Source organism: Opisthorchis viverrini (genome assembly GCF_000715545.1).
Source record: "Opisthorchis viverrini unplaced genomic scaffold opera_v5_147, whole genome shotgun sequence".
In the NCBI taxonomy this organism is placed as follows: Eukaryota; Metazoa; Platyhelminthes; class Trematoda; order Opisthorchiida; family Opisthorchiidae; genus Opisthorchis; species Opisthorchis viverrini.
The window spans coordinates 301,322-316,102 of record NW_008751803.1 but is presented as its reverse complement, the minus strand read 5'-3'; the positions used below and the strand labels follow the sequence as shown (position 1 = coordinate 316,102).

The 14,781-nt window shown below is 42.2% G+C and overlaps 1 protein-coding gene across 1 annotated transcript in view; it reads left to right on the top strand.

Moving 5' to 3' along the window:
• Positions 1 to 2,847: 2,847 nt before the first annotated feature.
• Positions 2,848 to 14,781, top strand: part of T265_06793 (hypothetical protein) — a gene marked incomplete at both ends in the record, with an annotated part of 32,852 nt that continues 20,918 nt past the window's right edge. The window contains 6 exons of the mRNA XM_009172158.1: positions 2,848 to 2,954; positions 2,995 to 3,123; positions 3,169 to 3,245; positions 3,284 to 3,364; positions 3,400 to 3,544; positions 12,225 to 12,475. Coding sequence (XP_009170422.1) covers positions 2,848 to 2,954; positions 2,995 to 3,123; positions 3,169 to 3,245; positions 3,284 to 3,364; positions 3,400 to 3,544; positions 12,225 to 12,475 — 790 coding nt within the window. The remainder of the gene's footprint in view (positions 2,955 to 2,994; positions 3,124 to 3,168; positions 3,246 to 3,283; positions 3,365 to 3,399; positions 3,545 to 12,224; positions 12,476 to 14,781) is intronic.

Here is a 14,781-nt window from a genome sequence, read left to right as displayed (position 1 = left end):
TCAAGCAGTCATGGTACCGGAGAACGTGTCACCTTGCCGGACAATCGGTACGACGTGCGCTACAACGCACACACAATCAACCGTGAACTTACTTGGTGCGACGAATTCCACGGCTTCTGCTTCGTGTGCAGGGATGTCTGCTGCAACGGTAGAAGGCTTTTTCATACAAAAGTAGCGAATTGCTGCTCTTTCTGGAGTTCATACGGACGAAAACAACGTAAAGTTTCGCCTGGTACTCTTTCAAAGCGACTTGAAATTCACTGAATGAGAAAAAATTTGACGAGCCAAATACTCCACAAAATCATCCTCCTCATTCACACGCTCAGCCATAACAGCCACTTAAAATATGAATATCGCGGGCCTTAAATATCGCGGGGATTGAGTAGATTTAAACAACTTTCAACAAAACTGCGGCCGTTTGGGAAGATCTCATACGCCCGAAAAATTACCATCAAATGTTAAAACTTTATGTTAAAGTTTTCCTCCTTCGAACCACGGTTTCAGAGAAATTTTGGGTGTGCGTCCAGCCCACGGCGTCTCCGCGGTGGAGGACATACTTTAACTCCTGAGTAGCATAGGCCCATTCTACGCGTGAAGGCCCGACTCCGGCCGTTTACTTAACCGCTCATGTTTATTCATGGCCAGCAATGTTGTTCAGTTTTAGTTCATGCCAGCAGGCTGTCTTTGAACTAGTCGGGCCTCATGCCCATTGTTTCCCACAAGTTTCCCACCGCTTATGACACTATCCTCTTTTCGCGCAATCCCCACTACCCGGAATTTCCCCAGTCATGCTTTATTCTGACTGTGAAAGTATGATCATGCCAGACGGTATGCTACCCACAAGTTTGGAATGAACGTTATCAGTATTATTACAAAACCATCCAAGGATCCTGAAGGAAATGTCGCTTACGCTGGCAGTCATTTCTACTTAGTGTTTCGTCAGTCGCTCGATAAAGGCCACCTTCTCTTTGCCTGGAAGGGAGCGATTCCACGCCGATCTACAGAATCGGTGGTCGATTATCGTCTGGCAGCTACAAGCCTAAAAGCCTCACTAGCGTGCCGTAAAAGGTGATGGAGTGCATTCTTAAGCGAGCCATCCTACATCAATTTACTTACAACAATCTGATATCTCCAGTTCAACACTGATTTATCTTAAACCGTTCTTGCATGAGGAACATGCTTGTATTTATGGACACTTTAACACAAGCCAAAGACAAAGGACTTATACTAAATGCCATATTTTTCGGTTTCTCAAAAGCATTTGATCTAGCCCCACACGTTCTGCTGCTCCAAACCTCAAGTGTTACGGGATTCAAGGGAAAATCCTACACTGGATCAAGGCATTCTTTTAGACAGAAAATTCCGAGTAGAAGTAGGCTCGGTCGACTCTTCTCCGGCGCTGGTTTACATTGAAGTTCCTCAAGTCTTTGTTCCGGCACCACCGCTGTTTTGATATAAGTCAACGACCTCCAGGTTCTTGCAAGTGCATGTTTACTTTTTACGGATGACTTGAAACCATGGAGCTCCAATAAAAATGCTTCCAGAATGCATGTAGACGCTACAAAGCGGTAGTAGTTGGGCTGGCACCTTCCTCTACATGGCAAACAGTGCGTCCACTTATCACTCGCGCACTGCTCTCGAAGAATTACAAATACTCTGTGGAGCCTACTCAGATAGCTTTTAAATACGCCAACCAAGTTGTCTAATCGGGAAGTACGAATGACATAACCCTCACTGAGCGTCCCAGTGAGCTGCAGTGCAAATGGCTGCCTGCCTCAAATCCGTTGACCATGGAGCGCGTCTCGTGGTGCTTGGCCTTTTTCCGCTGGAGTATCGTCACCTGTGACGGGATCTAATTCTTACGCTCCGTTTGAACAAAGCTTGGCCAACAGGGGTTTTGCCGTTGACTCGGCAAACACACAGCGGAGACACATAAGAAGATCTTCAAGCTCAGCACGCGCTGTTTTATCAGATAAATTTTTCCCATTTCGGATAGTTGCTGCATGAAATAAATTTCTCGGACAGCTGTCCACGCTCTTTCTAGAACCCAGTTCAAAACACTATTAGACGCTTTCTTATATGAGTCCCCGCGATAAGCTAATTTCCCCACACTGAGAAGACAGAAGAAGCGCTACACCCTTCCTTCGCTTATGCCTTTCGGGTGAACAGAAGCCGCTGAACGGCAAGAGCAAAACGACCTGGGAAACTTGCACTCGATCCTGTGCATCTATCCGTGAATCCGTGAATTCGAGCCCCTATGGTGTACGAGCGATGGAAGCTAAAAACCTTAATTCCATGACTGCACCCTACCGCTCAAAGGCTTCACTGATGATGGATTATGTGAACCAATTCTCCAACCACATCAAGAAGGCCAGTTGTAACCCCGGCTCGGCCCGACCAGGCAGCACATGAGAATTTATGGACCGCTACGGTCCGCCATATGAATTTGAAAGGGGCTTAGAGGACGCCGTCCACACCTAATGAACCGAGAAACCAGTAAGTTAGTGTGGACTGACGAAGGAGTTCTTCTGTTTACATTCCGCGCTTGCGCACATAGCGGCATCGTAAATGTTGGATTAACGAAGAAAAAATAGGCGAAAAACGAAAAACTTCATAGGCATCAGAAGAGCAATCAGTTTGGAACTTATCGATACCATCTAGCCCATTCTGAGAGATGCATTGTGGAGACGATCGGAGAGCTAGGTTTATTCGTCTTGCAAATAAGACTTGGCACTAGACTGAAAACGGAAAACAAAATCATTCATTGTATACTACACACTTGGCCTTGAAAACGGCGAATATTTGAGTCAGTTAATTGTGGCTATCTGGGTGTGATTCCTGTAATAGATGCGGTTCCCACAGGCGATACTAATCGATCCACGAAAGGTTTTGCCGAGCAGACATTCTATCTTCATTCGTGGATTTCCCGGAAATGTCAGCATTGACGACATCAAGTAAACCATTGTGCCATATGTAATATTTACTCAAATTTAGAGAGTTGTTCTCTAAACAGTGTGACGGAAAATGCAAAATAGACTTCTTTAGTTTCTCAGAAGATAAATCCCAGTTGTTTGTGGCGATAAGATTTGACTCCCACAGTGTTGCCAAAAGGCTCATATCAAAGTAAGGCTCTTCAATAAACCGTTGATACATTGCTACCTCCACCAGGTATGATGGAGAGAGAATATTTGGGTACAAAGTTGAGCTCAATTGGTTTAAAGATATTAGGAAAGCCAGAAAAAAGGGTTAGTGTGTTTGATGTGGTGTTCTAACCCTAACACAGTGATCGAAAACGAGTATAAATATCAGACTCTTTTGGCTCACCCTCACTTTGATGTCAGACGTCGGCCTAATGGCCGATTTCGTGAGTTTATTTCCCTGTCTGTTATTTATTTGTAGCACTGCGACGTATGGGCCTCAAGCGGTTTGGTGGAAAGTTTCTGCAGCGCCACTACGAAGCACCGCCGACCCGACAGTGTGTCTCATCTAGCGATTCGTCAGGCTCACGATCTCGTTCTTCTTCATTTTCCAGACAAAGCCGTAGGTAAGTTTTATAGGTAGTTATCATTTTTACCCTGAAATGTTCCTTAATTTTTCTTTCTGACGTGACCACATTCGAGCACGTTTTTATCGGATGGGTGCCGACAGTAGTTTGGAGTAATATTTTTAAATTTTTTGTTTAAAATCCGCCTTATCTATGCCTGCTTTCTTAAACAATCATTTTATGGCGTTCGAAGAGACAGTCCTCTCTTAGAAGCTTCTAATCGCTGATTCAGCCACTTCGTTTGCACGAATGCGCCACACCAGCGGACATCTGAACAGGCTAGGAAAACATAGGCTGCTGAAAGTCATAGAAACGTTTTCACTATCCATGAGGATAGTACATGTTTGTGATAATTTATCAAGCAGCATGGTTTAGAAAACTATACTTAGGAAATCCAATCAGACAATGATACATGAGCTATGATATGTCTCTCAACCTGGAACAGCGATCCTAGGGAAAATGATGCTTAACTGCGTGCTCTTCTCCGCATTTGACTGGGCCGTCATTCTTTGGCAGAGCTGACAGGAACAGAAAATCTCCCCTCACTTGTTTAGAAATAGGACCAAAATTCACAATGGACCCAAGCGAGTGGAGTATTCCGGGGGTCTGTTCGTAGATAAGGATAAACTCACTGGTTACAAGGCTGGGTGTGAATTCAACCCTGAATCAGCCTCAACCTGATTTCTTCAACAACCGCTCAGTTGGCTTTCTAGCCAGCTTCTATTCAGCTTCTAGTCAGCTTTCTAGTTTGTTCACAGTCTGTCGTGGCGGTGAACTAAACAAAAGTACTTGGGGTGAAACTTATGTTTGGAAGTTAAACCACAGGGTGAAATCCTTACCGATGAAAGTACTGCAACTAATGATGAGGGAAAATGGGAACATACAAGCGCATGTGTGAGGGAAATAGCTAGTCAATAATCTGACCACTGTTTGGAAAAAACGAAGCATTTTTCCATTGCGTAGGAGAGCACTCGGAATGCCGCACTGTGAATTCGACAGCGATCTTTCTCATAAACCTACAGTCCAAAAATGATTGCTTGTAAGCGCATAATTAGGTAAATTAAGTTATTTATTAATATTAATTACGAACATAAGGCATCCTTAAAGATTGAGGTGCAAATAAGACAAGAACAGACAGTTAACTGCATGTATTAAGGGTGAAATCGGTAGCATTACCGACCGCATTGATATTGCACGTACGTTTATGGAAGAAACTTGGTGTTCATTATTGGTCAAGTAGATCAATCACATTGATGTTTTCAAACAAATCTGGATGCCTGCGAAAAGGGTAAAAACCCTAAACACATGAGGCAAACGGCTCTTTTTGTTTACCATTGTCTTGAGGTGGCTACTCTTTATCCGAAATCAAATAAAAAAACAGTCCTGTGTGTAGTGCACAGGCCTTTAGCTTAAGTTGGTAAAAAGTAAGCCAGCTAACGTATTATGTGCTTACGTATGTGGGTATTTTTGGGACATAAGACAGAAATTGAAGAAAACTGTCACAGGTTCAACGTCTTGTATTCCGGTTTTGTATCCATAAAGGAAGTTGAAAATGTCAGAGTTGAAAATGTCAGGGAAAACATAGTTTCGGAGATTCGCTGAACTTTGATATATTTCTGAGAGCTTTCATTTAGTGCTGAACGTTTTATGGAGCAGAATAGTTTCGCGATGCAACACACCATTATCAAAGGAACGTTCACCTAATTCTAGGAGTTCTATTGGTCGGCACTTACTTTTCTTTGTTACATGGCAATGACGCTGCTGACGTACATGTGATGGATTTTTGATCATGGGATATTGCATCTGGCAGAAGCTAAATGCACTGCGCATCACGATATAATTTGGCGGAAAAGTCTTTCAGAGAAGGTGAATGCCAGGTTTCGCTGGGAGAGTGGCTCAACAGCATAAACTTTTATTTTTATCACACATAATGCCCAACACAGAGAAGTGCAATGTTACACGCAGTACATTTAAGCAGATCCAAGGTGCACTGTTATAGAATGGCAACGTCAAAGATGCGCTGCCACTAACTTAGCAAATTAGCATTATGACCGGTGATTGTGTGTGATATATCTAGTAAACTAGTTGATGCGTCTGCTCTTAGGGTGCATTATTTAGAGAGAAAAGCCCGGAGAATATTTTAGGTTGTTTTACGGAAGCCCTCTGGAAATACATACGCTATCGTCCAATTTTGATCTTGTGCGTTGCTATTAAAGCAAATGATACATTGAATGGCTTGGCGCCTAGGGCCATAAATGCGTTCAAAAGAATGTGTAAACTCTTATACTAAAATTTACTTGATTATTTTAGAAATTCGCGTCTTGTTTGGATAACGCATCTAATATGTGCTTCCAGTCCCGACACGGCAAATGCTTGGGTACCGGCTTAATAGCTACCAACAAAGAGTACGAGAGGACAACTGGGTAGATTTGTTACTGTTCCACTCTTGACAAGGAAGAAAGCTAGAATGAAAATGTTAGTCGATATTTACGGCGAGGATTGTGCAAACTGCACCTTGTTGCAGCCCAGTTGTCTCGTAAACAGTATCTCCCTTTTAGTAGTTTGCGTGACAATACAGTTTCATTGAATGGTCCCTTAGTCCTGTATGCAAAGAATTAGAGCACTCGTACCGAAAAAAAAATAATACAAGGCTTACAGTGGAAAACCTCTGGTTTACTGTTAAGCCATCCAAATGATGCCTTGATAGTAAGTCAAGATTGGTTTCCCAGAAGTGGATGCCCGGATAATACGACTGTAAATTGGAACAAACAAAACCACAAAGGCTGTTAAGACAACAAGCGTCTTGCATATCAACGACTGCAAACAACTCGAAGGACTCATTTAGAAGAGAATGTCTGGATGTATCTATAAGCCAGCAGGAGGTATCATGCAAGCACCCGGGGTGGCAGGTATTTCTCCAGCCTCATAAAAACAAAAATGTTTATGTAATACTGACTGGTTAGACAACTGTCTGGGCATTTTGTTTAGTTACCTCACACTGAACTGGCTGCACGGACGTTCTGTGATAGTGTGTATTGGTCGGCAATTTACTGCATTATTTTTCATATCAAACTCGCGTGCTCATTTATTCAACAGTACCAGTCTTTACACACTAGGTTATAACTAAAGCAAGCACATTTCGGAACTCCTTTTACATCAGGCTATTTGATAAGCAAAGGACGTTGTATGGTTCATTTTAGGTGTGTCTATTTACAGTGGTACAACTATATAGGCATTCTTACATTTAGAATACATGCTTTATCATATAGTTGTATTATCCATAGACGAACTCGTGTGTCTATTGTGATCGATATCCAACAGACAACTCAATCACGTTTGTTTTCTCTGCTTTTCGCAAGGATACAACCTATCAAAAGTGGAAGCTCGTGTTACTTGGCACCACAAGCGTATTTCAAAACCTTGAGTTAGATAGAAGACATGACTGCCCTTGGTATCACGCGTTGGGGCCAGGTTAATGCATAAATCGTTTGTTATACAATTACCTGAGGCTTTTGGCATGCAAAGGGTTGATTTAAGTAACGTTATGTTTTGTTTTGTCTCGTAGAGGATTAACAATAGCCGCGCAAATACTTCACGTTTCATTTTGAACACGTATTACACGGTAGCATATTGAATTATGGCAGTAATACTTCCTTTTCTACGTGCAGATGTGCATTCAAACACGTTATTTGATTTGTCCGTACCAAAACACTTGAGGCTGTTTTTTGCCGTTACAAATCAAGCGCAATCCAACTAACAGAGCTTCCCTGATACGTAGATATTCATGAGTTAGCAGTATCTCGCTTCTCTATAAGATACTAACCTCACCTTTAGCAGCTTGGTTTAGATGAATTTAACACAGCAATTTTCCGGTAACTCTGGAAGTGCATTTAAATACTTTTATCAATGCTAGCGACAGATATGTTGGTGTAGTGGCACCAAAGAATATGGTGGTTTCAATCCCCTTCGGATAAGAGAACCATCACTTAAAAAAATCAGTAAGGCACAAGACGGAGGAGGAGAATTTACCATGGCATTCACGTTAATGAAATCCAGTGTGACAACATATAAAGTTATCGCAGTTTTTCAATATTTCGTGCATTCATTCTTGTTTTTCCTAACATGGTATGCGAAAAATACCTTTCCTGTTGGGTTAATCTAGTTGTCTCTTCTAAATCACATCATATGTTGGTGTGTTACTTACGCTTACATTATAATTTATCGACAAAGTGGATGGTTATCTTGGCTTGTCAGACGGATATATCTTATAAAATCTCATTTTCCCCACTTACTTGGAGTATTCTTGATTGAAATCGACTACATGTTCAGATGGGCTAAATAGTTTGCTCCAGCCTGCTCTGGGTTGGGCTTAATGCCTGACAGATGAAGAACTACAAACTTTCATGATCTTCTTGCATAAAATGGCCCACCTTTATTACATTTTATCATTGAGTCAGTAATTTCTAGAGAAGGAGCTTTATGTGCCAGTTTTAATTCCATTTTAGTTAGGCGAAAGACAATTGGTGATTGAGAAAAACACAAGCCCGAAGAAACAGGGGGCTTCTTTCGAGTTTATTGTTCCAAATATGTGTATCAAATATAATGTAAAGCAACAGGAGTAATCAAGTGGAACACCAGGCCCTTCCCGCAAGCCTTAAAAATTACGATTCTGCCCGTGGGCGACACCACTTCCGTAAGCGGGTGATAGAAAACATCCTTGTTAATTCGCTGGTTACATTCGTCTTATGTACACACAATCTTCTTTTCCTGAATTTATGAAAAATACTGAAAAACTGTGGCATGTGGACGTTTTCTAGTTGCGTTATGTAGCTATTTTGCAGTTAAGCGTGTCAGTTATCCTGTGAAAACAAGAAGCGCTCCGAGCTAAACTGAGTAATACGAGAAAACGCAAGAATGTTATCTTTTTTGGACTGGCGGCTTCCTCATAGAGATCATTCTGTTCAAACGCGGTGTATAGTGATTTGTGCCGCTACAAATCTCTCGTGTTAAAACAGATCGTCTTCGGGGTAAGTGTCTCAGATCACTTGGATTAGTGAAACGATATGAAACCAGCATTGTAAAACAGGAAGAAACATTTCTTCTCCTAGTATATGAATTTGACTTCTGCAAATGTTTACCTTGTACCACTTGTCCCAGAGAATAATTTCCTCACATTTGGAAAGAGGACTAGTGTAGGATCATACTGCAATGACGTGACAGCCATGCCCCCGCAAAAGCAACACACGAAAATTTGGAAGATTGTAGCTTGCCGCCGGAACTTATGAGCCAGTCACATAAAATTATTAGTCAGGTGGAATTCTTCATATTAAGCAGCACTGCTTCGATGGTTATATGTGATATCCTGCACAAATTCCAACGATAGATGAAAATAAAATGGATATACTCAATGGTCTGGGGACCAAAGTGGTCAGGAAACATGCAAACTCATAGCACAAAACCAACCAATTTTGAGTGATGTACCCAAGTGGGAGAGTGCCAGTGTCCTTTTTGACACCGTGGCCGCGGACTCAAAATCTGAAGACAGAGAACATAAAACCTAAGTTCTGGTTATATTTTTCCATTAATGGTATTTTATCGACCAATTTGTTGGCCCTTGCTTTATAGCGCGCAAAAATATCAACGTCTTCAGGATGGAGGATGAGTAACTGCCTTGAGCAGGGTGGGTTTTACGCACACGAGAACATCCAGCTGTCATTTCAAAAAACAGACCTTCACTGTTTTTGCTTAAGCAAGCACCTGCGTACGTGTGCTCACCACTGCCATGCAAACCGCATTTCTTAAGGCGGCTGCTTTTATTCAGGCTCCCAGGTACCATGCGATCGTTTCATCGGAGGGGCAGTGCGTAACATGATTTTATTTACTAAGGTTACCACCATGGACAACGATCTCACCTCGACTTAGCCTCCAATATTTATTTCTTTTCGCGCCGGTAAATTTTAGGGTGTACGTTAGGCTCTTGTATACCAGTTTTTTGCTCAACTCAGGCTACTTCACCTGTAGCGTTTGAGATGCAAGCAACAACAAAACAAAACACTCTAATGTTTGTTTACCTTTTCAAATAAATTTCATCTATGTGTTTAATACTATGCCTTCCAGCAGTTTTCTGACAAAATATTCGTACTTTGTTTCTGTAAGGCTTTCAACTTCACAAAAGAACTACGCTGTAGCGAGAATCCTCATTCTGTTTAATATTATCGTATTCTTGAGACGAGGTTGCTAAATTCTTACTGTAAACGTTCTTTTATAAAGTTTTCCAGGTTATCGGTAAAGTTAAATCTGCTTTATGTTCGGTTTCCTTGCTCTATCAATGACTTTCCTCGTTGTCTACGGCAGTCGTGGTATTTAACAGGACCCCTAGTAGTACATGAGATTATGAGATTAATTGGCGGAAAAATGATCCACTAAATAAACAAAATCTGAAGTTATCGCGTACATCTATACATCGTTTTTAACAAAAGGCTGTAGCAGTCATCCTATCTGAAAAAACTCGCGAAAACCGTTTTAGTGTTTCCTGACACCACTGCTGATGAAAGAGACAGGAGATGTTGTAAACACAAACGTTAAATACTAACAGCCTGGTAGTAATATGCATATTTTTTATGCAAAGCGTGGGTGCGTAACTGGCACATCTTCCACTAAATAAATGATAAAGAAATAAATAAACAATAGTTCACATACCTGAGCAGGCTGTGCATTTGGTGCTAGTGGTTCGAAATATCGAAATTGCTGTTTCATAAGTGGTTTCATTTTTTTGCGGATAAAAGTCGGTTTCACTTGCTGTCTTTATTGAGCGTTTACAAGCTGATAGTGATATGCGCACAATTGCACACAAACATGGTCCCCAACGTGGTTTCTGTCGCTCATGAGGTTACCGATCCCAGCGCGCCTACAGGCTGGACAACAGGGGACCACAAAACTTTCCTGCGGTTGTTTCTCCCGTGATGTAGGCCGTTGGGAAAACAAAGTTTTTGCATCACCGAAGAGGACTTTCCTTGCTGCTTTCGATTTCTTATTGTTGTATCTGAACAAACCTGTTAGTAAAATACACTGGGGAGGTTCTACTCCAGTCTTACTCAGAATGAGCTAACAGTAATTTGCATTGCACTTAGTGCTGTTTGCATTTGAGTCTAACAGGTAAAAGAGGAGCAGTTTGAAAACTTATTGGGAGAGATTGCCTTTGACGAGTTTGGGATCAGGCGCATCTCGAAAGACGGATGCTCAGTTTATGGGACAATCTGCACCAGTCTACTTTATAAAATTACCAAGAGCTAACCCACTTGACGACTGTGTGTTGATTCTAAGTGGTGCCGTTTGTGACATATACATAAGCACTTTTGAAGGATGAAACCAATGTACAGAATCAATGTCTAGCTTCCAAAACCGATTAAACTAGGCCTTTTTCTATCCAAACTTTCAACATTATTCGGCTGGTGTGGCACTATAATTTACATATATATGAATCAGTCTGCGCACAACGAAAATTTTACAACCTTCAGTTTTTGTCACGTGATGCAGGAATGGACGGCTCTTTAATAATACAAGTGTGTTTACTTTACTTTCAATCCGTTGGACAGAGGGCGGAATATAAAACGAAGGTAAGTAAACAAGGTTGCTAGTTATTCTATTTCGTTCTTCGTTGGTGACCAATGTATAACTTCGATTGTGTCAAATTTGAACTAAACTCTCATCTGGGGAGATGTGCATTCTGATGCTAATCGGTGTGGCGTGTTAGGTAGGCAATGTTTTGTCATACAGTTGATTTGGACAGGTTTCTAATGGCACGAGTAAGTTTAAAAGGTAGACATTTAATTTCCTATAGTTTGTTGTAATTTCGTTTATTTGAGATATCTCTGATACAATCATGTTTTGTTCTAAACGATGAGCCGATCCATTCTGTTTTTGGTTATTACCTGTGTACTTTCTCCTGAGGATTATAACACCATCCGTAAGGACAGGGAGAATTTAGGAGTAATCGTCTGATCACCTAGCACAGAATCCAGCTCAGGGGCCAGTCCATAAGCACCCAACTGGATTTACTCAGATGAGCTTCGCAAGTAAATACAACCCGTCTATTGCTACCCTTCTTCATGCAGTCATGGACCAAAACTTTGTAGATCTTTTCCCATTTTTCTCAGCCGTCGAGTATCTGTCATCTGTATGTTCTACCTTCGCCTTAGTTGGTACAGGGATATTCTGACAGCCACAGAAATGCCACAGATGAGACATCTTACGCCACCCACTTTCGTGAAAGGTAACCTTCCACAATTTTTCTCTTCTTCGCACACACCCACGCGACCGACCGTGTTTGACTAGCAGAACTTTCTTAAGAAAAGCCGCTTGTTACTTTTTATCACTCTGTCAGTACTTTTCAAGCGATTCAACAACCAGCATTATTTTAGAACTGATTGAGATTTTGAACGATTTCCTCACCCAGCGAAAACCTCCATAGTTGTATCTAAACCTACATGACACATGTTGCGTCGGAATTTTCACAGTTCACAATTTTTGAAGTTTGTTCTCGGTTTGCTAAGCTCAGAGTAAGTTGTGAGCTTTATTTTCACCAACTATCATGAGGCAGTACCTGACAGGAATATCATCGTAGTCAAAACTATCCCTGTGTATTGTTTATCGCTACACCTTTTTCGTACACATGTTCCAGTCCCCATCGACGTGGATCATCCTCCAGTGACTCCAGTCGAAGTCCACCCCGACCGCTACCCGTTAGGCGTCGTTCACCGGTTAAGTCAAGCCATTCAGACAGTGGTTCTTGCTCCTCAAGTTCAAGCTCAAGTCCGGCGTCCTGTAGGTCTGCTGTCAATGGACGTAAGGAGCAACCAGCGCCTCCAGCAACACAACTGGTATACGAGTACGACGAAGTCTCAGGAGAGAAAGAAGTGCTGGAAGCAGCCTGTAAGTCCCTCACTTTGACCGAAAGATCGCACCTGTCTCGGGTATCATATCCCCAAAATGCTCGCCAAATTAGTTATACGGTGCATTATTTGCGCACCATTGCACTGAAAGCTTTTGGTTATCCGACCAGTAACACGCGATTTGCAAACAAGTTTACTACATGCTGCCGACTGTATGATTAGGCACACGTCAACCATGCCTACTCAAGACGATGTTGTATTTGGTCAGGTGGTCATCATGTGACACTTTAAGCGTCTTGCTAGTCGCGGTGCTTTAGTGCTGACTCTCAGCAGACCGTACTTGTCGATTTTATACCCAATTCGTGTGGATACCAGTCAGTCTTTCTGTTGGCGACCAACGGGCTTCCGTTCGGCGGATTAAGCGTGCAGCTATTGAAGAGAAACATCACGCTTCTAAGTATTTTCATCCGTCACTGTTTGTTGCGGTGTATTTTAAACAGGCTATCTTTATCGGATTTTACTTTGGCAAACTCAAAGCCCAAACGATTCAGACATGAATCACTACTGGAAGAAACCTACTAAAACCAAGTACAGGTTAACTCGGGTATCCAGGTCAACAGTTAGTTGGGAAAAATAACGATAATGTTTACTCGAGGTCTGTTTGTATTAATAAGTATCATAGTTGTTGAACTCATTGCCTACAAACTCGGTACAGAGATAAAATATGCTTAGTCACCTAACATTAATCACAATGAACAGAACCTCGATATCTTGAATGTCGGTTGGGCTGCAACTTAAAGGATTCTTTGCGATAGACTTTGGTTGACTATTGTGTGAAGACAGAGGTTACCTCAAGTTGTTTTGATCTGGTCGTTGGCTTGTTCGCTGAGCTGGGCAGTTTGATTGCAAACACTTCACCACCAGTCGAGGTGAGATCATCAGTGCGTTATTGAGGAGCGTAGTGGTGCGAAGCGGTGGGTTAGTGGTTGTGCGAGCAACCCAATATTTTCAGCCATTTCGGTAGCAAATGACGGAGATACCAGAAAGTAGATCCACGTGAGAGCTTTCCTCCTCGTTGGGACTTATTATAGGAGTAAATGGACCCGGTAGGCAGCTCGGTTGCTACGGATTCTTATTCCCTTACGTCCACCTAGTAAGTTGGGATGAGGTTTTCAATGTCTAGCCTCTGAGTCTTCCTCTGAGTTATCCGGAAACGTTGGAACCCATGACCAGTTATCTATAAGGTCTTATTAACTGGTTTCATTCTGTAGGTAGCCATTGACTCCCTGACCTTGCCGCTTGGTTGCGGTTACGCGCTCAGGTGAAATGATTGATTCATGGTGTCTTGCGACACTGAAAATACCTCGATGTTGATATACAGATCTTGACAACAGCAAACTGTGAAGGAAACAGCGAGACCTTAGTCGTGAAGTCAGGCACAATGCGGTCGAAATCGAACTCAGCCTCGCTGCCGCTTGGTTGCGGTTACGCGCTCAGGTCAAATGCTTGATTCATGGTGTCTTGCGACACTTAAAATACCTTAATGTTGATATACAGATCTTGACGACAGCAAACTGTGAAGGAAACAGCGAGATCTTAGTCTTAAAGTCAGGCACAATGCGGTCGAAACCGAACTCAGCCTCGTCCAATCCACCGAGGGGCAAGCAGGAACCATTCAAGGAAAGAAGAACTTAACACATGTTGATCCAGCGCCAGTAGCGAGAGGAATCGGTCACGGCTTCCTCATCCCAGAGCTCTGGACACTTGTCGTCTGACTGAGCTTGTCTGATGAACTCTCTGTTATCGAGACCATTCGCAAGAAGTACCTTCAAAGACGCCTTGTGTCATCTGCTTGGAGCACAAAACGCTGTTTCATTAGTGATGGAAATCATCAGAAGTGCGCTTCTCAAGATTATCTGGGGAGGTTTAAACCCGCGAACTCCAATCGAGTTACATACTACGCTTAAGCATACCATACTATATTTTAGTGTAATTTCTCAAAATCCCCTCATAATACTATCACTCTGTAGGCGACCTTCTGAAAAAGGGGAAACGCCTCACAAGCCACCCATTTGGGTATCTGTCACTCCACGATCGTAAATTATCAGAATGGAGGCTGAGTGGCACTTTGTCCTGTCCAAATGTGAGTCAATAACGCTACTGACCAGCCGATAGTGGCTAAACGTTTTGGTGAGTAAGTAATATCAGGAAGGTTGCGCGTTCGAACTCACACACAGGTTCGTTGGATGTCCACTTATGATGATTTCTGATAAGGATTAAATAGTTGCGCGTTGTCTTTAAACCTTTCAGCACAGGAGACAGAAGAAAATTCTCATTAAAATACCA